Genomic DNA, 26796 nt, shown 5'->3' with positions numbered 1-26796 from the left:
ATAATCACCTCTTCAATTCATAACAAATCATAAACTTCAGAAAAAAAACTGAACCTTTTAAGAAATGATTTACTGATCAAGAATGTTTCTGTTGTGCTTTTTTTTTAAGGTGGACAAATAATTTTATTTTGTGCATGCAAATACATGTCAAGTACTGCAAATTTTTTCCATCAATTTTCTCTCAAACACTGAAAATCATGATGCTCTATTCTGTGAACAGCCAAAGTTATTATCTCTTCACTTCAGTGCTACAGCAGAACACACAGAATTCACTCTGCTATTCACTGTCATCACAACCCTCACTGTTCCATCTCTATCTCACTCATATACAGGCCTTGTAAGTCCTAGCCTTCCCCCCATTTAACCCTATTCCTATAGCACAAAGGGGAACATTACAATTTGGAAATTCAAATTGAAATAAATGGAATAGAATTTATTCCCATATATAGTCCCCATTTCACTGTACAGAATTATTTTAAATTATAGTTTTAAATAGAAGCTGGGTATATGCCTTAAAAATGAGCATTAAATCCATCTTAGAGATGGTACCTGCTTTTTACATGATGGGTGTACACCATTTTTAATTTCATTTACATTTCAATCAAACAATAGATTTGCAAAGAAAATGTCTAATACAGACGTAACAATATTCACACTAGAGCTTCACAATCGGTTGTATAAGTGACAAAGAGGACTCTTTTCCGAAATCTTCCAGCTAAGCAAATTTATAAAATGTAATCAATGCATCTGTTGCTTTTGTTTTTGCTCTGCTTCAACTCATATTGCTCTTTATTACCCTTCCTGCCCAAAAAACCTGTCCATCTAAAAAGCCTACTCATGCCTTCAAAAGCAGCTTCAGTCCTACCTCCTACAAGAAACTTAACCAAACTATACTTCAAACTAAACAAATCCTTATCTTTCTCAACAGAAGTTCACTCATTTAACAACCTAATTATACACAGTCATCAGATAAAAATATAAACCAAATTATATAAGCATTATCTAATTTTCATGTATTTTTAACTAGCCTCTCCAACCAGTTTTAATAATAACAAAAACAAGAACAGTAACAGTTTACATTTAATGAGTGATTAAGATAAACTAGACTCAGTGCTAAGCACAGACACAGATTAATTCATTCATTGTTTACCTCAGCCCAAAAGGTGGTAAATTATGTTATTTATTTATTTTCTAAAAAAAAGATTTATTTATTTATGCATACAAGAACTGGAGTCTAAGCCAGAGATGTGAGGGGGAGAGGATTCACCAGAGACAGAGTGGGGGGCAGAGCAGGCAGACTGACTGAATACACCGCTTAGAGACGCAGCGGGCGAGACAGGAGAGGTCTGCTGCACAATGTGGTTTATCTCCCTGGCCAAGGATTGAACTCAGGCTGCAGTGGCTGGCTACAGCATGGCAGTACTGAGAATTTAACCCTGCGCCACCAGGGATACCCAAATTATGTTATTTAAAGTATCACTCAGAATTGTCTTTGCAAGCCTCCAATCTTCTTGCATAGCACTCTAACCCAGGGCCACTCATATATGTTAGGGTAAGGAAAAAGAACCAATATGGTAGCATATCCCATGTATCAGATATTCACAGGCAAATATTTTTATCATCCCACCTAGCTCTGATTCTAGGTATTTATCTTATTCTGCAAAGTACTGCTTCCTAACTTTGGACACCCAACTATTGGTTTATGTTCAAGCTTTTGCCCTAAGTTTTCATTTTCCTTCCTCAGTGATAAGATATGGTAAGTGATCTCATGGTTTGAAGATCTATCAGATAATTCCCAAACCTGGCCCAATGGTCTAGCCAGACATCTCATTTGAGCCTTAATTCTGTTAACAACTTTATAGAGAGGTTCTGCTGGCATCTCAGGCTCACAGTATCCAAAATGCAAATCATATACTGTCCCTCGAACTTGTCTCTTCTGCTGCATTCTTAATTTATTTCCTACTTTAAACCACAAGTATTTGATTAACTGACCTTACTCTAAACCAAAGCTGTCCTAAAAGAGGTAAAGAGCATGTTTCAATTTCAGTATTTCACTCAAATCAATGAATAAAATAATTAACTTTGTTTCCTTAAAATAAAACACCTTGGGCCTCCCCAGTGGCACAGTGGTTGAGCACTGGGTTGCGAAACTGCCCACAGCCTCTGCAACACCTGTTTGATCCCTGGCTGCTCCCCGGCCATCGGAGGAGGGTCCCATATGGCGCGCAGACCTCTCCTGCCGCCCACTGCTCCCCTCATAAAAACTGGGTTCACTGCAATAAAAAATTTGGGAGCATCGAAAGGGAATTAAATTATGATACATCCATAAAATACCATATGGTTATCAAAGTAGCTGTGATACATACATGTACTCACATTGAAAAATGTTCTAAAACAATTGCCATATATGAACAGCACAACTCAACTTGTTAGTGCTGGCATACATGTATTTCATATTTTAGACACTAAATTGTATATATACACACACATATACATATTTACATACACATACATAAAACTGTAAGTCCATAATAATTAAAGGTGATTATCTCTGAGGACAAGGTTGGAGTACACAATCTCACTTTCTGCTTAACACAGACAGTATTTAATATTTTATATTTTTAAGTCAAAATAGCAATTAAGTTTACCCAAAAATTAAAATTCACACAAATATCTTAGCAATCAGGGTTAGAGGCTGCTAGTAAAGCTAAGTCCCTGGGTAGAGAGGTAGGGAACAGCAAAGGGGGAGCCCTGCCCAGTCACCTCACCTCCCTTCCATTTCCTTCCCTCTCACCATGGGTATGGGTCAACCTGGACCCATACTAACTTGAGGTGACATGAGACTCCAGGGATCTCTAAGAGAACATGTGGCTCCAGTAGCTACTGTGTGTGTGTGTGTGTGTGTGTGTGTGTGTGTGTGTGTGGTGATGATGATGGTGGTGGTGGTGGTGGTGGTGGTGGTGGTGGTGGTGGTGGTGGAGTAGGAGGAGGAGAGGGGAAGGGATGAAAAAAAGAGCCAGGCAAGCAATTGCTATTAGCAGTGATAGAGATGGGAAGAAACATTCCTTAGCCTCGCTGAGAAAATTATTTCTATTTAAGGGAAAATCTGTGTTCCTATGTTTAAGTCTTCTTCCTTACAAACACTGCACTTGCTTTTGTTCAAGGGTCTTTACAACACAGTCTTTCTACCCACTTCTAATCAGCTGAGTTTAGAAATTGGATATTGTTTGCTAGAATACATATGAATTAAAGATAACTAGGTTCTAAACAATGACTTATTTACTTCAATGCATGACTAAAAATTATTTCTCTTAATTCCCCAGTCTTCAATTTTTCCATGGAGCTCAGGGTACAAAATGGTTGAGTTCTGCATAGGTAAGGTGCCATTACAAAGGGGTTATCACCATAAGCAGTGCACACACAATCCCTTAACTATATTGGGTTGTCAGAAAAGTCACAACACATTTTTTGTTTTTGACTTTACCAATAACCCAATATAACACTATGTAAATTTAAAACAACTAATAATGTACCTTAAACTTCAAAAACTCTGAAGAATTAACCAAATATATCCTCAAAATTTCAGCTGATATAGTAAAAGTTATGCTACAAAGTTATAAATAAAACATAATTTGTTGGGCCCTCCCCAGTGGCGCAGCGGTTGAGCACTGGGTTGCGAAGCTGCCCGCAGCCTCTGCAGGGCCGGTTCGATCCCCGGCTGCTCCCCAGCCACTGAGGAGGGTCCCACATGGCGCGCAGACCTCTCCTGCCGCCCGCTGCTCCCCTCAGCAGTGTACTTCGTCAGTCTGCCTGCTCTGCTCCCCGCTCTGGCTCTGGTGAATTCTCTCACCCTCCCACGCTTCTGACTGTACCCAGTGCTTGTATAAATAAATAAACAGATCTTTAAAAAAATAATAATAATTTGTTATTCTAGCTCTGAATTTGTGTATTACGATGCTATCATTATAAAGATATATTTTGGTGATTTTCTTTTTCACTCAGTCTACAGCTAAAAACCAAATATTCTGTATTCAGTTTCTATATAGTCATTTTTAAGTTTCACTCTACTTAGGACTCCTCAGTGAGTTTTACTGGCTATTACTGACCAACAGTAAATGTTGAAAGCCAGTACAATCAATCTCCAGATTTCCCAAGGATATGGAAGTAGCTGTAGCTGTAGGCCCAGATGGCTCCATTATTAGCATTCTCATATATTCAAACATTCCAGTAACCATTTCACTTAGAGGAAATGAAAAGTAACTCCCTCTGAGAATTCTAGTCACTGACTTCGTAAAACTAAGTTACAACTACTCTAAAGATATATAATCAAAATTATGAAAGCAAAACTATTACTTGAGCAACAGTAACACAAAGATTCCAGAATCAGTTTTCCTACCTTCCACAGTTATGTCACTTTCTCCATATAGATCAAGTGTCTATTAACCAGGAGTATGTGTTACCTCTGCTACATTAAGGACAGAAAACATGTCCAATTCATCTTAGTTTCTCCACAGTGCACAGCTTTTTACATTATTAGTCCTCAAAGATCAACTATTTGCAACCAATCAAAATTACCTAAACTTTCAGTTTTCATTTTCAAAGAACTGTCCAAACGACTAGAAAGTTAAATTTAAAAATTCTCGCTCTAAGACAATTTTAAAGGTTATTTCTTATGGTTCCTTTTTAAAGGGAAAGCAAAGACAATCTAAATTTCAGACTGCCCAACTGCTAATTCCTCATCAAAAAGTCAAGTACTATTTTAGTAAAAGAAAACATATAATCACTACCTCTTTCTCTCCTTTCTTTGATAAAAGAGACAAAAGGGGACAAAAAAACCTGCTGCTTTCAACCAGATCTGTAAGCTGGTCAATGTTCTTTACATCCCTTACAACTCCAGTAGTAAATAAGCATCTAATATTTCAAGTAATACTATAACTAAGTATTTATCACAATTGCTTAACACTGATTCTTTATTTCTCATAATCAACCCTAAATCTATAAAATAAAATAAATTCATATACAATTTACAAGCAAGTTAAAAGACATTCCTAATCATATTCTATTTCACACCACAAACACACACACCACACACACACACAAAGATGTAAAATAACTTGGACTGTGGAGAAGGATAAAAGATAATTCTTGCATCCAAGAACAGAAATGATCAGTATTCAAACACAAGAACTGAAGAGAGGTGATTTAGCTGAGATAAATCCACCAATTTTATAGAATTTAGAGTTACAGAAACTTGGAGGTAGACGGGCATTTGTAACTATCATTTAATTGGATAATTAATTAACCCCTTTCATTAACATACGAAATAGAGACGTATAGAAGCTGCATTTTAAAATAATGATAATGGCGGGCCTCCCCAGTGGCGCAGCGGTTGAGCGCTGGGCTGCGAAGCTGCCTACAGCCTCTGCAACGCTGATTTGATCCCCGGCTACCAGCGACGGTCCCACATGGCCCGCAGACCTCTCCTGCTGCGCCCACTGCTCCCCTCAGCAGTGTGCTTCAGTCCTTCTGCCTGTTCTGCTCCCTGCTCTGGTTCTGGTGAATCCTCTCACCCTCCCACACTTCTGACTGTACCCAGTGCTTCTATAAGTAAATAAATAAATCTTTGAAAAAAATAATAATAAAAAAATAAAATAATGATAATGGCTTTAAGTACTCAAAGTTCACAATTAAGGGTGAAAATATTTTGAAAAAGTTATAAGAGTATATAGTCAATGGCATTACTCTTAATGATACCATTATTCTTCCACAATAACTGGAATCCTGACTCCCACATACACACAATAACTTTTTTTTTTTTTAACCAATAATCCCTTATGTGGGAATCCAAAACACAGAGGGAAAAGACTATTTGCAAGAAAATATTCATTATGGTATTCTTTATAATAGCAATATATTGAAAAAAATTTAAACATCTGTTAACGGGAGAACAGTATTCCTTATAATAGCAAAATATTGAAAACAATTTAAACATTTGTAATGGGAGAATAAATAATTAGCAGCAAAACGCAGTTTAACAAAGAGCGCTGGCTTTCAAATTGGGAGATCTGGAGTCAAACGCCAACTTCTCCACATGGAACTGATAAACCTCTGGAAAGTCATTTAATATTTGAGACTCAGGAGCTTTATCTGTAGAATGGGGGGGAGGGGTTATGACCATCTTTCTCAGAGAACTGTATAAGGATTAAATGCATGTGAAAGAATGTGGCAAAGTGCCTGGAGTTCAGTGAGTATTCAATAAGTACTATCTTCATTGGCCACTATGAACATTATATTTATTCACTGCAATATCATACAGATATCATAAATAATGATTGTAGTAAAATCTATATGTACTAGCATTGAAAGATCTCCAAAACATTCTTAAAGTGGGGGAAAAAAAGGTGAGAAACAATTGGTAATATGATTCCGCTTATATGTAAAAAATAAAACTATGCACACAAAGGTAAATGTAGGGGTAAAATATTAAAAACGGTTATTTATGGGTAAAAAAATAAATTTGTTGGCAGAAGTGATACAACTTTATATACTTCTATATTGTTTTACCTCGCAAATGTATTTAAGTATTTTTTAATTTTTAAAAGTACTAAGATGACTTAAGGATAATGTGGCAACAAAGAAAAATGGCATAATGTTAAGGGAAAACATCTACATATAAAGCTGTACATACACCATGATTACGATATAAAAATGATGTGCCATACAGACAGCTACTAGAAAGATAAACCAAAATTATACCAGTGGGTCTAAGTGACTTTTTTGTTGTCCCTACTTTTTGGCTTATAATTAAATATTTTAATCAAAAAACTCTTTTCATTCCAAATGAATCCAAACTTTGGGTTCTATTTTAAATATCTCTCATTAGTCTGTGTTCCATGACAAAGTCAATTATTTTAAATCAGAAACAAAAAAAATCTTTCCTCAGCTCATTTAGCTCTCTGGTCAATATTATTTTACCTTTAATCATTTCTTCTAACTAAGCTCCTGTTATTGATACAATTTTAACTAGAATACTCCTACCAATGGTATAGTTAATAACGCTCAACTACACAGAAGTCCCTAATAAAATGTTTAGGGGAAAACGACTATTAAATAGATGACTAGAACCTCCATATAGTGAGAGTAATGTTACCCCAGTATTTTTTTCATTAGAGAAAACTCATGAAGAAACAAACAAAAAAAAAAACCCAACATGATGAAGTCAACAGAAAAAAAATCAACACTTTCCAAAAAATTTCAGTAGAGTAGTATATTTTTAAAGCTCTTAAAGAAACATTAAAACCAATCTACACAGATTCAGTACTTTACAAGTTTATAAGCAATTTTTTATTTCATTCATGTGAAAAGTCAGTTAGGTAAACGAGGTATTATTCTGTCCTGCCCATAGCCCCTAACAAATAGGTGGGACAAGGAAGAACCACGAGTCATATACCAGATCCTTTGCTCCATATCCTAAGTCTTTTCTCACTATCCCACATCATGTATGATTATCATATGGTTTACTAAGAGCAATCACATTTCTTACCTCCTTTGAGTATTCATCCTGGAAATCTATGAACCTCATCCTGCTGGGCAGACAGCAGAACATTAGTACTTGTTTATAGATGACTCAGTAAGATCACTGACCTTTCCAAAGATGACATAACTAATAAATACTAAAATTGTAGCATATCCAGAAAAGGATGACCAAACTCACAAAGGGTCAGAAAACTAAGTAATGTGAAAAGTGACTGAAAAATCAAGGATGACTAGAAATAGAGGGAATGTATACAAAAATTTTGCCATCGGCTATTTGAGGGACCACTGTATAGAAGAGTCAGATCTGTGCCATCTGTTCCTAGAGGTTAAAACCAAAGGCCATTCAACAAATATTTATTGGTTATCTCCTCTGTGCCAGATGCTGGTGCTACACTGGGTATACAAAGGTGTGGAAGAGAAGTCCCAATCGAAACAAGTACAGATCAGTAGAAGAGACAAGAAAATAACTACTCCAAAAGCTATGGAAACAGAAAATAATGACTCTTTGAAAGGGGTTAATAGAGAATAATTCATTGAATGGAAGAACAGAAGTTTCAGAGGTAGACAAGGAAGGATTAACAAGGAAGCCTTAACAGAAAGAACAGCATGTTGAAAGACATGGAGACATGAAGTCCTGCAGTTAATCTGCAGAGACAGAACACCAAGTACATATCAGAGGTGCCAAAAGATGAGGCTTTAAATTGAGGGCAGGGGAGGTCAGATGTAAAGTACACAAAGGACTTCACAATCTCCATGCCAAAGAGTTCAGACTTTAATATTCAAGCAATGGAACACTAACAAGAGGTAATAAGTAGGAGTGTTACATGCTCAGAAAAAAATATGTAAGAAAGGTCATTTCAACAGGTGTACAGACTTCTAGAGGGTAACAGTGGAAATAAAGCGATTAACTATGGGACCACTGTTATCGTTCTAGGTGGAGGATGATGAAAAGATACAGATTGATATTCAAGAAATAGCTAGGAGAAAAAAAATCAAACAGAACTATTGGTTAAGGGAATAAGGGAAAGAGGAGGATCCAGGATGACTTCTAGATCTCAACTTGGGTGAGTAGTGAACAGAAAATGCTCGAGACAGGTTTAACATAGGAAAACAAGTTCATAGAATCATTCCTACAACGTAAGACCAAGGAATGGTTTGTTATGGTCTGGAAAACAGGATGAGAGAAGTAGGATGAAAGAGGAGCAGAGATGAGTTTTCCTTTGTTCTTGTGTAATATAAGGTACCTATTCAGTGTAGCTGCTGAGCGAGACAATAAAGTGCAGTCTAGAGAGTCACTAGCTTACAGGTAGCAAATGATGTCAAGGAGAGTGTGCAGAATGATACCAATTTTAGATACCAACATTCAATGAGAGTGAATAAAAAATCTGAAAAATAAGAGAAAGGATGACTGGAGATAGCATGATGCCAAAAAAGGCAAGAGGAAAAAGTTCAAAAAGGTTGGAGAGAGTGAAGATTGAAGTCCAGTGCACTGCATAATGCACTTTACTAACATGGTATTCAAAACAGGAATAGACTGCTTTGTGAGACAATGAATCACTCCATCAAGTACAAGATTAAGGTTTACCCCCCTGCCCTGAGGGAGGGAGAGGGGCACGGATGAAAACAGGGTGGGCTGAGAGCACAATGGACTGAGGGTGGAGGCGATGAGTGCTCTGGTAGTGGGAGAACTAGGGCAACCACACCTGAGGAGAGAAATCCTATACTGTCAAAAAAAAAATTAAGAAGGATGTAAAACAACGGTACTTCATTTAAGGGAAAAAAAAAAAATTCAGGCCCAATAAAGCCAACAATAGAGAATGTTAACAAAATAATCCCTACCTTAAATGAAAAGTGTAGCTGCATGAACTCAACACTACGCCTCCAAATTCTAGGTCAAGTGTAGCCTCAAAACGATTATGACAGTTTTGTCAAATAGTCTTTTGCAATCTGACCAATGAATGGGACTACTCTAATAAAAAAAAAAGAAATTTAAAGACAGTTTCTACCTATTTCATATAACTCACAAGTAAGCAGTACTGTATTACGACTTTTCACTAATTCTGCTCTTAGGGTCCAAAAAATTGCTGGAGAAAGTACGGAAATAGTTGATATATTTTTCTTCAAATTCAAACTGATTTGAAATGAGTTCTCAACACTGCCTTCCCAACTTTCTCCATTTCCTGCATCCCAGTTTCAGCCTATTACCATCCAGTGACCCCTTCACTCTGAACTAAGATGGCATGCATTGCAAAGGTTGCTCTGACATGTCAACTTTCCTGCTCTTTCCTTCCTTCCTAAAGCCAGTGCGCCTCATCACTCCCAGCAGTCCACCACTGCTGACTATTCTCCCTCACCACTCCTTCCCTCCCTTTTCCTCCACCTCCTCTTGTATACATCCACCCCAGGTTGGGAGAAACATCTCCATGTATCCTCTTGCCCCACACCCCAATTTTCTTTTACAACCAAATAAATGTATCTCCCTGCCCCTACCACCTACTCACTGCAATCACCTTATAAGAAGGTTTGAATGCCTTGGTAATGGGTGTGGCGTGGTACCATATATCCAAAGAAGTGAGATCCTAGACCTCTGAAACACACAGGGTATTGTCGACACCTCTACAAAAATTAAAAAATTGAAACCACTGACACATGATATCTGACAGCTTGTTTTAGTTGCCATTTCCTCAGTTCTCAATTCCTTTGATCTCACTGCAGTTTATGACAGAGCTGACCAGCCCTTCCTTATTGCAGTGACTCCTCTCACTTTTGCAACCAGACAGGACAATTTGTGGAAAGTACACTGGACCAAGAGTCAAATCTGTGTTCTGGACCTAACTAAACCACTAATTAGCTGTGAGCATCCCAATCTCCCCCCCTATTCATCCCTCAGGTTTCACTTCTTCTGAAAAACCCTGATCCCCGGAAGTTAGGTCCTGCAGGATACACTTTCCCCAAATCTGTTCTTTACAGTGCTGATCACAATGACTTAATTGTATCATTAGTAGTTGAACAGCTATACATCAGTATGATATACCTATACACCAGACTGTAAGCTCCATGAAGGCAGGTTATATCTGAGCAATGTCACGCTTATTAGTGCAAAATAAGTCTATCAATACAATTAATTCTGAAAGAGATGTTATGACCATTTCCTGACACTGCTTATAATTTTTAACCTATGTAATAAAATTATTAGCACTTTTTACTCAACAAAATTACTGACAAAATTTTTAATTGGTTTAATTTTTTAACCCTAACATACACATAATCTGAACAATATATAAAATTCTCTCATGTAAAATTAAATGAGCTTAAGAGAGAACTTATCTTCCAAGACATTTACAGTTCTCATGCCCACCCACAAAAATAGAAAGAGTTGGATGAAAATGTGTGTTTGAAACCATATGCACGCTGAAAGTGCCAGTTAAGAGTTAGATACTAAAACACTGTATGCTGTTTAAACGCTGATAAAAACCCACTGGTACTTCAGGTTTAAAGCTTTTGACTTTGGCAAACGTCATGAGCTATACATACCCTGAAAGAAAATCAAAAGAAAATTTATCAACCACCGTTACACTGCAGTGCGACTTTAAATATTTCATATAAATCAGGGAGAAACAGAGATTTAGTGACACAGAAGTTGCCAGATCAGATTAGAAGACTTTAAAATGCAAAAAATTTCAGATCTCCAGCAAGCAGGTGAAAGTTTTGTCAAGTTTTATGATATACCACTTTGTCAAACAATTTAAACAGATTACACGCTAATTTGCCCTTCAACTGCTGAGTGTGTCCCACTCCTCAATTACACTGCAAGGTCTTTACAGGCAAGCTTGGCATTTTGTTCCATTCGTCCCTGCACATAAATAGGAATGCAACAGATTTCGGCAATCTATTCGTTTAAATCTGAAAACGATTTTTAAGGATAAATCGACGTATATATTGCCGCTGGAAGCCAACCTACAAATACTTTTTTAAAAATCCAATGCTTAGACAATTCCCTAGGTCCAGAGAGGTTAACAGGCTGTAAATACAGTTGTAATCCAGGGAAGAGGCGTTTCATAACGGAAACATGAACAGATATAATCACTTGGAGCCGATCTCCAAGGCATCCTCATCATTAACTCCCCACCACCGGCTACGGGCAGGCAACGGTGCCCCTCTGACCCTCTCCCTCTTCCGCAGCCTTGGGGCCACAATCGCGCACAAGGAGTCCCTCAAGATGTGCCAGCGCTTCCCTGGGACTTCAACTGGGAAATCCCAGGCCAGGGAATGCGGAGTTCAAACCCCCCTCCCCCTCCCTTCGCAGAAAATTAATGAATTGGCCGTCCGATTGTTTATTTAATGAGGTGTGGAGTGGAGTGGCCTCTACTGGTGCTGGTGTGAGCACAAGAATGTCCCACTCTTACAAGTGGGATGAGCCTGGGGGATGGGAGGAAGGCGAGGGGTGAACCTGCCTCCGGGTACAAAGCGCAGAACAGAACCCCCGAGCCCCCGACGCGCCCCTGCGGCCGCCCCTCCCCTGGCGGCGCCCCCGCCCGCCTACTCCCCTCTCCACCGGCGCGACCCCCATTCTCCTCGGCCACCGGAGCCGGGGCGTAGAAGTTCCTGCACCTTTCCTCCCGGATCCTACACAAAAACCCCGCAGCGGCCGCCGGGGTCCGCGCTGCGCCCCCGCTCCCCCCACCCGCGCCCCCCGGGCCCGCGCCCCAAGCCGCCGCTTACCTGGGGACGGCGGCGGTGCCCCGCTCCTGGCGGCGGCGCCCGGCACTCGGCGCCCGAGCAGCAGCAGCAGCAGCAGCAGGCAGCAGAGCCAGGAGGAGGAGGTGCCGAGGAGTCGCCGGGCTCCCCGCTCCGCCGCCATCTCTTCCCCGCGAGCGGCGGCGGCGGCGCCACGGAGCCCTCGCCGCCTTCCCTCCCGCGCGCCTCAGCCGGCCCCTCGCCGCCGGCTCGGCTCCCGCGGCCGCCGCCGCCGCTCCAGCCCGGCCCGGCCCGGCCCGCGCGGCCCCTCTCGCGGGAGGGGAGACTCGGGGGCGCCTCCCTCCTGCCGGGGGGCGAAGAGGGGAGGAGAGAAGAGGGGGGAGTCAGTACATTCCGGGGCTGGGTGGGGGGTTCGGTCTCCAGGTTCCAGGCGCCGCCACCCGCCGCCGACTCCGGCTCCACACACCAGCGCGAGGGGGGCGGAGACCGCGAGCGACGGGGGTGGGGGGGGGCCCGGGGCGCGCACCCCGCGCACGCGCAGGCGCGCGCCGCCCTCGCCCGCACCCCCTCGGCGCCGCGCGCGCCCCGCCCCCGCTCCAATCCCGGCGGTCGCCTCGCGGGCCTGGGCGGCGGGCCCGTCCCCTCCCCCGGCTCCCGGGAGCGGGCGCGGGGGGCGCGGGGGGCGGCGGGAAGCCCCGGGGAAGCGGCGGCTCGGTAGCGTCCGCCGGCTCGTCGCCGCCGCGCGCCCCCGCCTCCTGCCCCGGCCCCGAGAAAAATGCCCCCTTCTCACCGCCCCCGACGCCGCCGGGACCCGAGGCGAGGGCGCTCCACGCCCGGGCGAGTCCGGGAGGCCGGCGCGGGCGCGCACCGCTCCCGGCCTGGCCTGGGCCCGCGGCCTCTGGATGGGGCCTCTGTGGAGACCGAGTGGCCTCCGGGAGGAAAGCTGGGTGCGCGGAGGGCCGGCGCGGGGATTTATGTGCTCGCCAAAAACAATAGCGAGCCCGCCCGGCTCAGGCGGGTCCTGGCGCGGCTCCCGCGGGAGGGGGCCCGACGCGCCGCCGCTGACCTCCAGCTTCCAGGCCGCCCCCCGCCCGCGCGCTTCCCCCGGACGGGGCCCGCGCCCCCGCTCGCGTCACTCGGCGCCGGGCCAGGGAGCCCGAGCGCAGACAAAGGTGCCCGGGGCCGCGGCTCTGGTGCGTGCGGGGAAGCAGGCCGAGCCCCTGGCCTCGCGGGGGGAGTCCTCTGGCTGGAGCTGAAACGGTGTACCTCCACCTTTGAGGGGCGCTTCGCCTTTTTGTACCTGGAAATCACGTCTTTCGCCCCAGACCGGGAGCAAGAGGGATGTGGTTTTAAAGCCCTTGGAAAGGGTGAGGCAGCAGTCAGGCGACACGAAGTTAGGGGAAAGCAGTTTTGTAGTTCCACGACTGAGGAGAATACTGATAATTATATGAACTGCTCCCAGAGGGAAACATTTTAAGAAAGTTATGCACTAGAGAGTCATGTGTAGCTGTTAATAGGAGTTGGATTTTTAGTCACTGTTAGGTGTAGTCAGTAACTAAAATGTGTTGCTTCCCACAAGAAGATGGCTTTTTTGCTAACATCCACTTCCCTCTGTGCCTTTTCGTAATTACTTTTTTTTAGATATATTCTTTTATAATGAGGTGCCAAAATAAGCGATGTAAGGCTTCCGTTAACATCAGAAAGGAAAGCCCTCAAAATGTTCGTAAAACCTCTTAAATCATCAAAACGGTGAATTAGGGACCCTCATCCGAGTCTTTTCAAACAATTGACTCAAGGGAGCAGACACACGCTTATTGTTTTCCACTAGGGAAACAATTTAAATACCTTTTTGGTTTTGGTTGGAGTTGTTAACCAGCAAAAACACTTCTCTAAATACCCTTGATTGACCTGTTAAATTAGAAATAGATTGCCTCCCAATTACTTCATAAGTATTTGCTTAATTAAGCCTTAATAATCACATCATTATTGAGTATTCTGAGATAATGTGAAAAGTTCTTTGCAAACTATAAATTGTCTCGATTTGTTAATTTTCAGATATGTTTTCTAAGTCCGGAAAATTTTCATTATTTTTAAACTGAAATGCATAATGTGACTTCTAAGATGATGCTTATATTTATCTTCAATTTTAAAAAATGGGTAAGTTATGGCTAATAAAGTGATCAGATTGATTATCTTGTATCATTTCTGTGAACTGTTACTAGCCTGCTGTCAAAAGCAGGGTTAAGTGAAAAGTTTAAAGCACCTTCTGTAAAATGGGGTGACTAAGTAATTTTTTTTTTCTTTGTGGGACCCTCACATGTGGCCAGGGAACAAACCAGCGCTGCAGAGGCTGTGGGCAGCCTCGCAGCCCAGTGCTCAACCATTGCACCACCAGGGGAGGCCCCGACTAAGTCATATTTAATCTAACTTGTGATTAAATCACAATTTTAATGAAACCTACTCTAATAAGTCACCAGATAAAAAGTTACAGATTGTATAGCAGTTCAAAAGTAAAATAGTGAAGCAACGCAGACACATACTTGAATTAAGACCCTTCACCTTGTTCCAGTGTGGCTGATTGGATAGGCATTCCTTTTAAAAGTCATCACTTGGGGTCATGAATTTCAATCTCTCTCTCTGTCTCTCTCTGTCTCTCTGTCTCTCTGTCTCTCTCTCTCTCACCAAGGGCATCTCTTATTTATCATTTTCATTCTCCCAACAGATATTCAATTAATACCCACATTTATGTTGATTGACTAATCAACATATTTTATATAGTCTAAGCCATTAATCTATGAAGAGATAATAACACTTTGTTCATCTAAGTAAAGTTAGAACTTGAGATGTAGATTCAAGGAATAGCGCACAAAGAACTTTTAGACCAAAGGAAACAGACCAGTCATTGTATGTTGGTATAAGTTATCAAAATACAGGCCAAAATAACTAGACCAAATATCATTGTGAAATTTATTCTAAGTGTACTTTGACAGAAAAATTAAATGGTAATGAAGCCTATGAATATAAAACTCAGAATCTTACTCTCTATGGTAAAGGGATTTTCCCCTCAGCTTTAGTAGCAATATATAGTTCCGTGTTTTAATTGCTGGCCATAATTAGATCCTACAGCTGATTCCCTGGCAGAATTCCAGCATCCAAGGTAGAGAAGAAAAAAAGTAGCCCCCTGACCAATAAATTCCAGAAGAGAACACTTCCCAAGCACAGCAGATTTTACCTAGGAGTCACCCATGTTCTAAAAACATGTTTTTCTTCTGCGCAGACTTTGGCATTTTTACATCTGTCCTTTACATTCCACTAGATAAGAATTTTTCTCCCTTTCTCTTTCATAAAGCCACCTGTTTCAGGGAGCCATCTCTGATTAAGCCTAATTAAGAAGGATATGTACTCCTTAAGGACAAAGGCTACACAATATTGATTTTGCTTGTTATACATTGCTTAATCACATATATTTAGTTCAACAACAATCTATTAATTCAACAAATATTGTTGAGGACCTGTTATTTGCCAGATGTTGTGTGGGTACTAGGACAACAAAAGTATTAGTTCATTCACTCAGTATTTAGAAAAAATGCATGCTATGCCTCAGGGCCTGCCCCTTGTTAAGGGAATGCAATAGTGAGCCACATAGACAAAGTTCCTGGTCTAGTAGCAAAGATAAACAATTATAACAAAATGTGAAGAGCATTATAGTAAGGAAGATAAGGAGTGTGGGAAACATAATAAGTATCTAACCTGACTAAATTGTGTGAGAGGGCAAGAGGAGGGAGGGAGGAGGCATGGAGAATGAGAGAAGCAGCACTGGTCTCTAAGCTGAACCGGCTAGCAGGAAAGGATGGTAGCACTTAGCCACCCTGCAGAGGGATTTGACTTTGGATTTGCATTTTAGAAGGATCTTTCAAACTGCTTACTGGGGTGTATACTAGAAGGAGACAAGACCAAGAAAACCAGTCCAGGTTTTGTTAACATTAGTCTGGGCTAGTCTGGGGAGGAGGAGATTTAGAGGAGTGAACAGATAAGAGATTTAGAAGATAGAAATAACAGGGGTGTGTGGGAGAGAGATGTGAGTGACTCGGATTTCAATTTGGGCAGCTGAATGAAGATGGTAGTGTTTACTGAGAGGTGAGCAAGGAAGAGGAGTAGATGGAGGGCAATGTGAGTTTGACTTTGGACAAATTTAACTTAAAATGTCTATGGAACATCTGAGTAGAAGTATCAGTAAACTGTTTTTTAGGGTCTGGAATTTAGCAGGAGAACTGGGATAGAGAAAAGAATTATCAGCATATATCCCATGCCTGAATATAAGGTGTCTCTCAAAATGGATTATCCCCCGATACCTTTGCAAAACTGTGGTCAACTTAAATATAGGTGAAGTAATCAGGAATCTACTTATAGTATTGAATGTGTCGATTGAATAATACTGTAAATTACATATTGTGTAAAACATCATTTTAAAAGAACTTTATTGCAACTTTTCACAGTGCTTTAGTCATCACCAGAGTCACATTATGAGTCTGACTTAGTTTCCCAGGGCACATCATCTTAACTTCCATGTAAATTTTTGGTATTATATGTGATATCACTGGGAATTTTATTCCAGGCCACAGTATCTAATCATACCACATCACTCATTCTGTGATTATATTTACTTATCATATTGCTTTTTTTTTTTTAATAGAGGCATGTTTTATTTATTTATTTGTTTGTTTGTTTTGTTTTATACATGCACAGGGTACAGTCAGAAGCGCGGGAGGGTGAGAGAATTCACCAGAGCCAGAGCGGGGAGCAGAGCAGGCAGAAGGACCGAAGTACACTGCTGAGGGGAGCAGCGGGCGGCAGGAGAGGTCTGCGCGCCATGTGGGACCCTCCTCTGGTGGCCGGGGAGCAGCCGGGGATCGAACGGCGCCGCAGAGGCCGCGGGCAGCCTCGCAACCCAGCGCTCAACCGCTGCGCCACCGGGGAGGCCCTATCATATTGCTTTTTTACAGTGACCTCTAAAGTCTTATTTACAAGGACAAACAACACTTATAAATCTATTTTCCAGGAAATAATTTCTAAATCCGTGTTAAGTTTCTTTGCTTCCTTGCTTCTTTTCTTACCAATTCTATCAGATGGCTTCCATGTGAACATTAAAATGAGATCATTTCATACTAATGTATATTCTTCCAACAAGCATTTTGTTGTTCAAAATAATTGAGAGAACACACATCCAGCATTATGAAGGACTTTTCAGGATTAGAATTTAAAGTTGTCTCTTTTCTGAGGGATTATTGCAGTGGGGACAGGAAGGGTGGGGGAAAAGCTGGGAAATTAGTCTTATATTCGGATCTATATGGTAATGCCAAGATTGTCCCAGTAGAGGGTAATACTAAAAGGAGGACTGAAGACTAGGATCAAACTGAAGGAAAACCAACATGTTAAAGGAATAGAAGAAAAAGAGGAACTTGCAAAGAAACAATCAGACATGTAAAAGGAAAACCAGAAGGCTGTTTATCACAGAAGCCAAGGAATGAAAGTGTTTCAAGAATGCAGGAGTGGTCGATAGTGTCACATGTCTCCGAGAGGTCAAATAAGGTAAGACTGAAAAATATCCGTTGGATTTAGTGATAAGGAAATGACAGACAACCTTAGCAAATGCAATTGCAGCAGAGGGTGTGGCCACCTGATTGCCATGGCTTGCCTCAGAATATTTGCTTCTTCAAAGAGCTTACCTGTAATAGGAAGTAAGAGTTGGGAAGCCTGAGACAGATTTTGTTAAGAGGAGAGTGGACTTAAATGCTAAGACAAGGAGTCTATGGAGGGAAGTGTCGAATATTCAAGAAAGAAAAAGGATAATTGATAGCTTTCGAAACAGTGTAGTAGATAATTTGGCAGCTGTCATTTAGCAAGGCCCATGATTATCTGACCTCAGTCATCTCAGGCAACTGGCAATCGGCAAAAAGGATTTCACAGAACAGAGTTACACCCCAGGCCAGTGGTTTCCAGCCAACTTTCAGCTGTATTTGAGCAAGTTCTATTCTCATGACACCTTAGTATACACTGGAATCAGAGGCAATAGCCTGATATTTGCTACCCAGTCCTCTAAAATTCCATCCTCAAAGGACTCATGGTTGAGTTTCAACAGATAGCAATCACAAGGCAGTCTAGCTTTCCAGCAATTGGTCATAAGTGGCAGAAACCCCACATGAAATACAACCTTAAACAAAGAAATGTTATTGGAAGCACCTGGAATCTCACTCCAAGAACACAGACAAGACTCAGGAATGGAACTGGAGATTGATGTACTTTAAAGAACCCCAAAAAGTCTTCTTTTGGAGAGTCACTTGTCTCTGCACATCTCTCTGAATCACCCCAATTTCACACCTGCTGCAGAATGGCTCTCTCTGTGACCTAGTCCACCTGGCAGAAAAATGCAACTACTAACAGCTTCCAAGTTACTCTGTTAAAGACTGTTCTGATATCATTCCCAGTTACAAATTTACCAGTGAAAGGATTGATAGCCAATCTTGGTTTAGATATCCACTCCGAACCACACAGGGAGTAATATGGCAGCTCTCACTGTAACCAAATAACTAAAGGAGGTCTGTTCACTTCCTGGCAAAGAGCTACTAGTCAAACAACTCAACACACATCTTATGGAGAGGTTCTGCTTGTCACTATATCCCAATCGCCCTGTCTGGCTCCAGGTGCTTAATAAATATTTATCTAAGGAATAAATATTTTATTTGTGTAGATGCAACAATTTCTTAAATCATGGAAAGAAATTTAGATATCAAATCAAGGGATTTGCTTGGGTGGCAAGAGCCAGAAGAAAAGGCAGCAAAGATGTGTATATGCAAGTAGGTTTGTAGGGGGGAAGAAGATGAAAAATTGAAGGTCTTGATAGTCTCCATGAAGTAGGCAGCAAGGCCATCTGCTGCAGGAAGAGGAGTGTGGTAGGGTGTTTAAGGAAAGTGGTAAATGTTTGGAAGAGTCACAGAGGAGATTAGGAGAGGGAACTACATATGGGCCCAGCTGAAATTAGTAATGATGCATCTGTGATTTTTGTCCATCTGGTACTTATAAAGTAATGTTTGTTAAGAGGAGAGAAAGTGGGTGGTTGGATTGACCCAGAGTTTTTTGGAGTGGATGAAGAAGTAAAAGGGCAAAGAATTGAAGCGCTTTAGGAAGCTGAAAAGTGAACTGTTGAATTGGTAAATCAGGTGGTTTTATCTAGAATAGGAAGGAAATAAATCCAGAATAGGCTGAATGACTAGGATAAAATGAGTGTGTCAAGGAATTAGGACACTCAAGAAGAACAGAGAATAGATATATTGTGTATGAATAAAGAAGTAGGAGTGTAAAGATAGAAGATTGTGTATTTGAGACTACATGTTTACTGTTTCAGAAGAGTCAAATAAGCCAAGAAACTTAGATAATACAGTTTGGTACATTGCTTTTTGGTACATGACATGTATGTTTTGGAAATATTGGGAGTTTCCTTTTTACTGCTCTGAACTCAGCTCTATCCAGTTGCCTGCCATTGAGCTTGTGTATGATGTGTGCCCGCGCATGCACACACACACACACACACATACACACCCAAACTGCTTTCCACAAAGGATTTGGAAAATATTAACAGAGGACAACTACGTTCCTTTTTACAAGCGAAGCAGTCTGCTCACTATGATTAGGAAGCTGACTTAACACAAAAACCTCAATAATCTCTCATCTGTTCCTTTAGCTTGTGTCCTCTGTAGGGGCTACCTGTATTTTGGTCCCTTTTTCTTAGCCCTGCTGGACAATCCTAAACTGACAAACCCCAAGCAGAAGGCATCCCCAACATTGCCACTAATTGGGAAACAAGAAAAAAGATTTGCCTCTCTCCAGGCTCTGTTACAGAAGGAATAAATGGGAATTGGCCTTTTCCTGCTTGGGAATCCCAGTGTCTTGTCATGCAGTCTCCTCTCAGATAGTCATGAGGTGGGAAAGGAGAGGGAAAAGAAGCAAGGGCAGTGTGGCTAAGAGATTGGTCACCCACAAGACCAATGAAGTCACCCAGGATGGCAGCTATGGTGTGGTCAGAGTAGGGGGAAAGAATGTAAAGAAAACTCTTTACATTTAAGATATCAGAGAAGTGACTCAAAAGCTGGTCACTGGATGGCCAAGACAAAACACAAGGATACTTAGCCATATACCATGAATCTCAAAATCAAGCAGAATTCTTATTTTGCTTGGAGTTGTTTGTTTTGTCCAGATATGTGAGTGAAATGGTGAGAATGGTAATGGAAGCCCAGGTGAATATTAACACACCCCTACTGGTCACTGAGATCTTAACAAATGAGGTCAGCAAACATGGTCTCAGGAGAGAGTCAGATTGAAAACAAAATAGGAGATAAATGGAATGCCTGCACAGAACCTGAGGAAATGGAGGCGTTTGTTTACAACCCAGTGGGGCTTTGGAAGGGTGGAGGGAGAGGACATGGTTGTGAAGGAGATCAACACTGAGGGCTTACATCAATGGGGAAGAAGAGCAAAACATAAAAAGAACCCATAGGACAATGACCACTAGGATGAGGGGCTCTAAATCAGGGGTAACACTAACTCACAGTATCATGTTGAGGACTGTGAGCTGTGAGGACCGTGGTCCAGCCTGACACAGCCTTTTGTGCTTGGGGAGGTAGATGGAAGCCCAAGGGCCAGAGAGCCAGTCGTTGGCTCTTCACATGGGGGTTCTAGATTTTGAACACATACCTTTGGCTGGACAGCCAAGAGCTGCAGCAGCTCAAGCAACACTGCAGGAGCAGTAATGACTCAAAGGTGGATAAGAAAGAACTTCCTCCACCCCAGAAACTCAATGGTGCTGCTCCCACTCTGCCACTGAGCCAGAGATTCCCAAGCATAGAATCTCCTGGGGAATTGTTTAAAACAGAGAGTGTTAGGCCTCACTGAAATCCTCTTGAATTAGAAACTTCTAGAGATGGGCCGCCCATAATTTGTGTTTTGGAGAAGTCACCCAATGGCATCTTTTTTTTTTAAAGATTTATTTATTTACACAAGCACTGGGTACAGTCAGAAGCACAGGAGGGTGAGAGAATTCACCAGAGACAGAGCAGGGAACAGAACAGGCAGACTGATGAAATACACTGCTGAGGGGAGCAGCAGGCACAATAGGAGAGGTCTGCGCGCCATGTGGGACCCTTGCCGGTGGCTGGGGATTGAACCGGCACTGCAGAGGCTGCAGAGGTTGCAGGCAGCTTCGCAGCCCAGTGCTCAACCGCTGCGCCACCAGGGGAGGCCCCCAATGGCATCCTGATGTCTATATCAGACAAATGTAAGGGGTGATGTAAGTCTGCGGTGACTCAAAAGATAATCAGTTTCATAGATTGTTGTCATAGTCTTAAGCCCAAACTTAACCTAAATATTAACTTATAATTCCCTATTTTTAGCACTCTTGCTCTTCCTCCTGTTTTTTTCCAACCTGTCATTATTTTAATTTGAAATCATATGATCTTGTCATTAGTGATACTAAAAACCATTCCAGTCAATGTTGTAATTAGCAAATTTTCCAATATTAAAAAAATCCAGCTATGGAGAGGTGAGAGCAGGGAATGTACAAAATTCAATAGAAGAGGAAAATCACCTGTATTCTCTCTTCCCACACCCTTCTCAGTGTTTGGCTCTGTCTCCTTCCCTTCTGATTTCTCTCCACAAAGTTTCCTATATTTATCATCATCAAATATATAAAAAAAAGAAACTTTGTAATCTTTTCTATATATGGTTTCTAGCTTTGTAAGAAACTAGTATAAGAACATTTGTAATTATAATATATATGTAAAATTACACTTTGCTTTCTTATACTTATTGTTTCATTATAAATATTTTCCTATGTTATAAATCATTGCTCTTAAAAATGTCTGTAATAGTTTCACAACATAGTGAGTAGATTAATCATAAATGTCTAAATTATTCTCTTATTGTTGGACTCTTGGAGTTGTTTATTCCACAAATAGGTGTCACCTGCCTACAATGAGCTTGGCAGGGAAAGATGATAGTGAGGAAAGGAGGCAAATTCTCCTGGGGATTCTATTCTAGTGTGAGGGATACTGACAATAAAGAAATGCCAGGTGTTAATAAATGCCGTGAAAAAAGAAAAAACAGGGAGAGGGGAATAAAGGATGACAGAGCTGCTCTTCTGTATAGCTTGGTTATCACGAATAATACTGGTTCAGAATGCTTTTACATTTTAAAAATTATTTTGTCAAGATTATTCACCAGAGAAAGAATTACAGGCTCAAGGAGAGTGAACACTTCTCATATTCTTGGATACAAACTATTAATTCCAATCCAAGGCTTGTGCCAGTTTGTTTTCCCAGCTCCGAGGTAAGGATCATTGGCTGTTTATTTATACTATTTTAGACTCTTTGCTTATTTGAATTTCTTATTGATTTGAATACACTTTTAAAGAGTAGAGAAATAAACTTTTTATCCTATTTGCTGCAAATAGTCCAGGTTCTTGATTGACTCAATTTTGGTGGCGTGTTACTCTCTTTGTCTAACCACCAGCTATCTCAAAACCCATTGCTGAATGAATTTTCCTCAGACATTAGTTTATGCCATTTTATTTAACACACATTAACATTTTAAGTATATCGGGAGCAGTTGCAAGGTTATATATCTTGCTCGTTTATCTATTTCCCACTAATAGCATGCTGTGTTAATTATTCAAGTATAAAACATTCTTATATCTGACAGGACTTATTTTTTTAATTCTCTCTTATCCTACTTACCCTTTATCATATATTCTTTCTGTTATTCTTTATGATTTATTGTTCCATAGAAACAATGTGATCAAATATTCATTGCAGTCTGTTCACTACCATATTTGTATTTTCGATGCTATTAAAAATGAGATTTCCCATTTCACCACATTTTAAACACATTATTGCTGTTACACAGGCTAGCTATTGATTTTTATATATTTATCTAATCCTACCAGTTTGTCAAACTCCTTTTATCAATTCTAATAGCTTTTTAATGGTATCTCTTTGGTTTACAGATACACACTTCATTTTCCCTTAGATGTTTCAAAGGTCTTACTCTGTTTCTTATCTTATTCGATGTTTTAGGGTTTATTACTGTTATGTTTTTATTTTGAAATACAACTCTTTTCAAAATAAAATCACTCACTTCGGTGAATGGCTTTGACTTTGAATTTTACTTTCCTTATGTTCATGCCTAATATGTTTTTGCTTTGCTTTTATTTCTTTTTTTTTCTTTTTGTTTTAGCTATGCTTATTGGGTGCCTGTGAGAGTGCCCATCAGTCCCCCCTTTCCTTTCAAATACTTCGTTGTCATTGGTGCTACCATGTAACTCCAGTGTGACACCCGTCTCCTGACTATAGTTGAGTGGACTTGGTATGGACTCCAGACCAGAACGCAGCCAGTCGTGTAGGTACCCTAATCTACTGGCCACTGGCAACTGGTTCACGCATGACCTCCAGACCTAAATCAGTAAGAAACTCTTTGACTTGAAGTATGTGGAGAACAAGACCACTTCTTTCTGTGGGTTTAAGGTCTGTAATTTTACATCCAGGGACAACTGTCTGAAGCAATGTTTTTTAGTGTGTGGAGGAAACTCATATTCAGCAAAAGACAATGAAGCTGATGTCAGTTTCTGGAGTTCCTAGGTGCATTTCTGCATAACAGTTGTTCAACTACACCTTGGGTTTTGTGAAATGCCTCAGTCTTGGCCCAATAAATTCTCCTTTTTGCTCAGGCTAATTTGAATTGGTTTTCTGTCATTTGCAACCCCAAAATTGCTAGCTGATACATACATCTTTGTAACTGGCTGAGATTTTCTCTTGAGGCAGGAACGCAAGTGAGATAGCTTCTAGAGGTAATAATTTCTAGAGGAGATAAATCATTATTTTTGCTATTACATTGGTCAAATCAGTTCAACAGGCAATTAAGAGAGGAAAGAATACAATACATTGGCTTAAGTTATCTTGGTCCTATTCTCCTCATCTCTTATCTAGACAATGCAAGCCACTACTTGGCAGGACCATGGTTGAGGTCCCAAGTAGTTCCAGGCACAACGTGACCATTTTTTTCAAAGCACGTATCTGAATAGTATAAGATTAGCTTCATGGCCTCTGGATGAAGAGAGGGGGAAAAGAGACCAGATTGACAGCCTTTGAGAATAACTTGCTCCCTTTCTAAAGCATACCCTGCGGTGCTGTCTTCAGGGCTATCAGTCTGTACATTTTGCCAGCTAAACACAAAGAAAAAGACTCACTTTAGGGAACTGATTTTCTAAAAGGAACATCTGTCCTGTCACCTCCCAGCATGCTCAGGGAATTGATGGTCAAAATCAGGCACTCCAGGCAGGTGACACTGAGGGACACTGATCCAAGATAAAGACCATATCAAAGATCACCACATTTCTCTGACAGTTAGGCCTCCAAGAATGTCAAGATCTGTTCATCTGCTTTTAAGACATGGAGTTACCGTTTTAGAGTCCCTTAGTAGCAGCTCAGAAATCAAATTACTCTGCTGCAAGCCAGAGGCCCTCATTCACTGACTGAAAGACTGAATCAGACTAATTGAGGTAACAAATACGCCTGAGCGGTGCTTCCTCGAGAAAATGCAACCCTCAGAAGACATGACATTTACTTCTGACTTCGCTGAACATATTGACACCTAGGCATTTCTGAGACTGCTTTTGATTTGTATTGATTAAAAGAAATATGTAATGAATTTTAAGAGTTCAAATGCACCTTTGCCCAGTTTCAAAACCAAACAGAAACACTAAATAGAAATTTGTAAGAACACAAATCTAGCCCAAGCCAGTAACAATTAAGAGCTCTTAGTGCCTAGCAGTAGTTTTCAGACCCCCATGAAATGACGTGAGGGGTCTGGTGCAGTTCATAATAGGCCAAGCGTCAATGTCACAATGCCTTCCAGAAATTATGACAGTTGTTTTGCTACTGTGTTGGCAGCCTCAGCAGGACAACTCAGAAGTATAATGTTACCAACAGCACACATTCCTTTGGAAGGCCATTTTTGTCTGAAGATAAAAATGAGGTGAGGACAAATAACTCACTCTTTCTGCCAACTTGACAGATACCTTCAAAAATGTTCAGTTTAGGTCTTTTAATCACAGTGAAACACACATTAAGGAAAAATATATAATGCAAAGTGACAGAATGCAGAAAGAATCCATCAGAAGTATGTGAAGAGAGGGAAGATATTTTCCTGAAGATTGCTGTGCACCACGCTGATATGTTAATCAATGCTTAGGACCCTAAAATAAGCTCAGAAGATATTGAGATATTATCTTAAATGAATTATTCATAGACCAAGTAGCAAATTAAAAATAATGTATTGCACAATCCTTTTATGCCAAGACAAAAACTCTAAATAAAGAGGGTAGCCATGGCAAGCAGGGTACTTCAGCGAGAACTCCAAAAGAATTGGAATTTTTTGTTCCTAGCTTTCCTACTCACTCACTCCAAAATCCCTGTCTACATGTGCCAGGTCTACATATGTTTATATAGTGTAGACCTAGTCAATGTTGAAAGTAAACTATGAGCCACACAGTTCATTTTTCTTCCGACTTTGATAGCAAAAGATGTTTGATGAACAGATGTGATTATCTCCTAGAAGGTCAGCCCTGAAGATCACCAGCTTCTTTGATCAGCCATTACGGATTATTTACCCATTCCTCTACAACCTGAGAAGGTGATTCCCTTAAAGCACAGCTCTGAGAGTCACCCGGTTGGATTAATGAGAAAGGCAGTATAAATGGAGTCAGGAGACCAATGCTTTGCTTCTAGTTCTGCTCTGGTTGAACTTATTTATTATTAGTTCATCTATTTCCATTACAGGTAGACTGAGTGCCACTGAGGCACAAGTTCTGTAATAACCTCTGTTGGGTTATAAGTGAAGCTGAGCTGCTGATCCCCTTAACTCTGGACTGGCTAAGTGGCCTCAGCAGACTTTATAGTATGCTCAATCCCTGTAGGCTATAAATTATTATCAAATTCATGCAATCCATATTAAAAACACCGGCATTAATATCATTAATGCCATTTAGCATTGGCATTTATTAGTCTAGAAATACAAAGATTAACCTAAGATCAAAACTTTTGAAAAGCATGGCATGAACACAGAAACAGCTTGCCCTTCTTGCATTTGTATCCTGTTCTCATTGTCCTCCTATACGTTTTCCTTTATAACCATCAGGGAGATGATTCTAAATATATGTCCTAAAATCCCACCCTAATACCCATTGTTCTACAGGGGGATATCTGAACATGGTCCATAAGGTCTGTCTTACTCTAGACTGTGTCTACTTCTCCAGACTCATCTCCCATCATGGCCATTAAACCCCTGCCACAGTATCACACAGCGTGTAGCTCCTTGGGTACCCCATGCTTTTTCCACACCTCTTTGGTTTTGCTCAAGCTGTGCCCTCTGATTACAATGCTTATGCATGGAAAATTCCATCTTTTCTTTCATATTTCAATTCTTCTAAGATGCTTTCCTTGTCCTGAGCCCCATGCC

The 26796-nt window shown here is 40.9% G+C and overlaps 1 protein-coding gene across 5 annotated transcripts in view; it reads right to left on the bottom strand.

The window, feature by feature from the left end:
* The window catches only part of NEO1 (neogenin 1), a 180746-nt gene extending 168298 nt beyond the window's left edge, over positions 1–12448 (bottom strand). For 4 of the 5 annotated variants that reach the window (XM_037502890.2, XM_037502892.2, XM_054688659.1 and 1 more), the window contains exon 1: positions 12259–12412. In XM_037502890.2, the coding sequence (XP_037358787.1) occupies positions 12259–12397 (139 nt within the window). In that variant the 5' untranslated portion in view covers positions 12398–12412. Of the gene's footprint in view, positions 1–12258 lie in introns of all 5 variants that reach the window. The other variant, XM_054688657.1, reaches the window with a different exon arrangement.
* Positions 12449–26796: the final 14348 nt, after the last annotated feature.

Source organism: Talpa occidentalis, unplaced genomic scaffold (genome assembly GCF_014898055.3).
Source record: "Talpa occidentalis isolate TD23 unplaced genomic scaffold, MPIMG_talOcc4v2.1 talOcc4.11, whole genome shotgun sequence".
Classification (NCBI taxonomy): Eukaryota; Metazoa; Chordata; class Mammalia; order Eulipotyphla; family Talpidae; genus Talpa; species Talpa occidentalis.
Note: the sequence above shows the minus strand (reverse complement) of the source record. Positions and strands in the feature narration are given on the sequence as shown.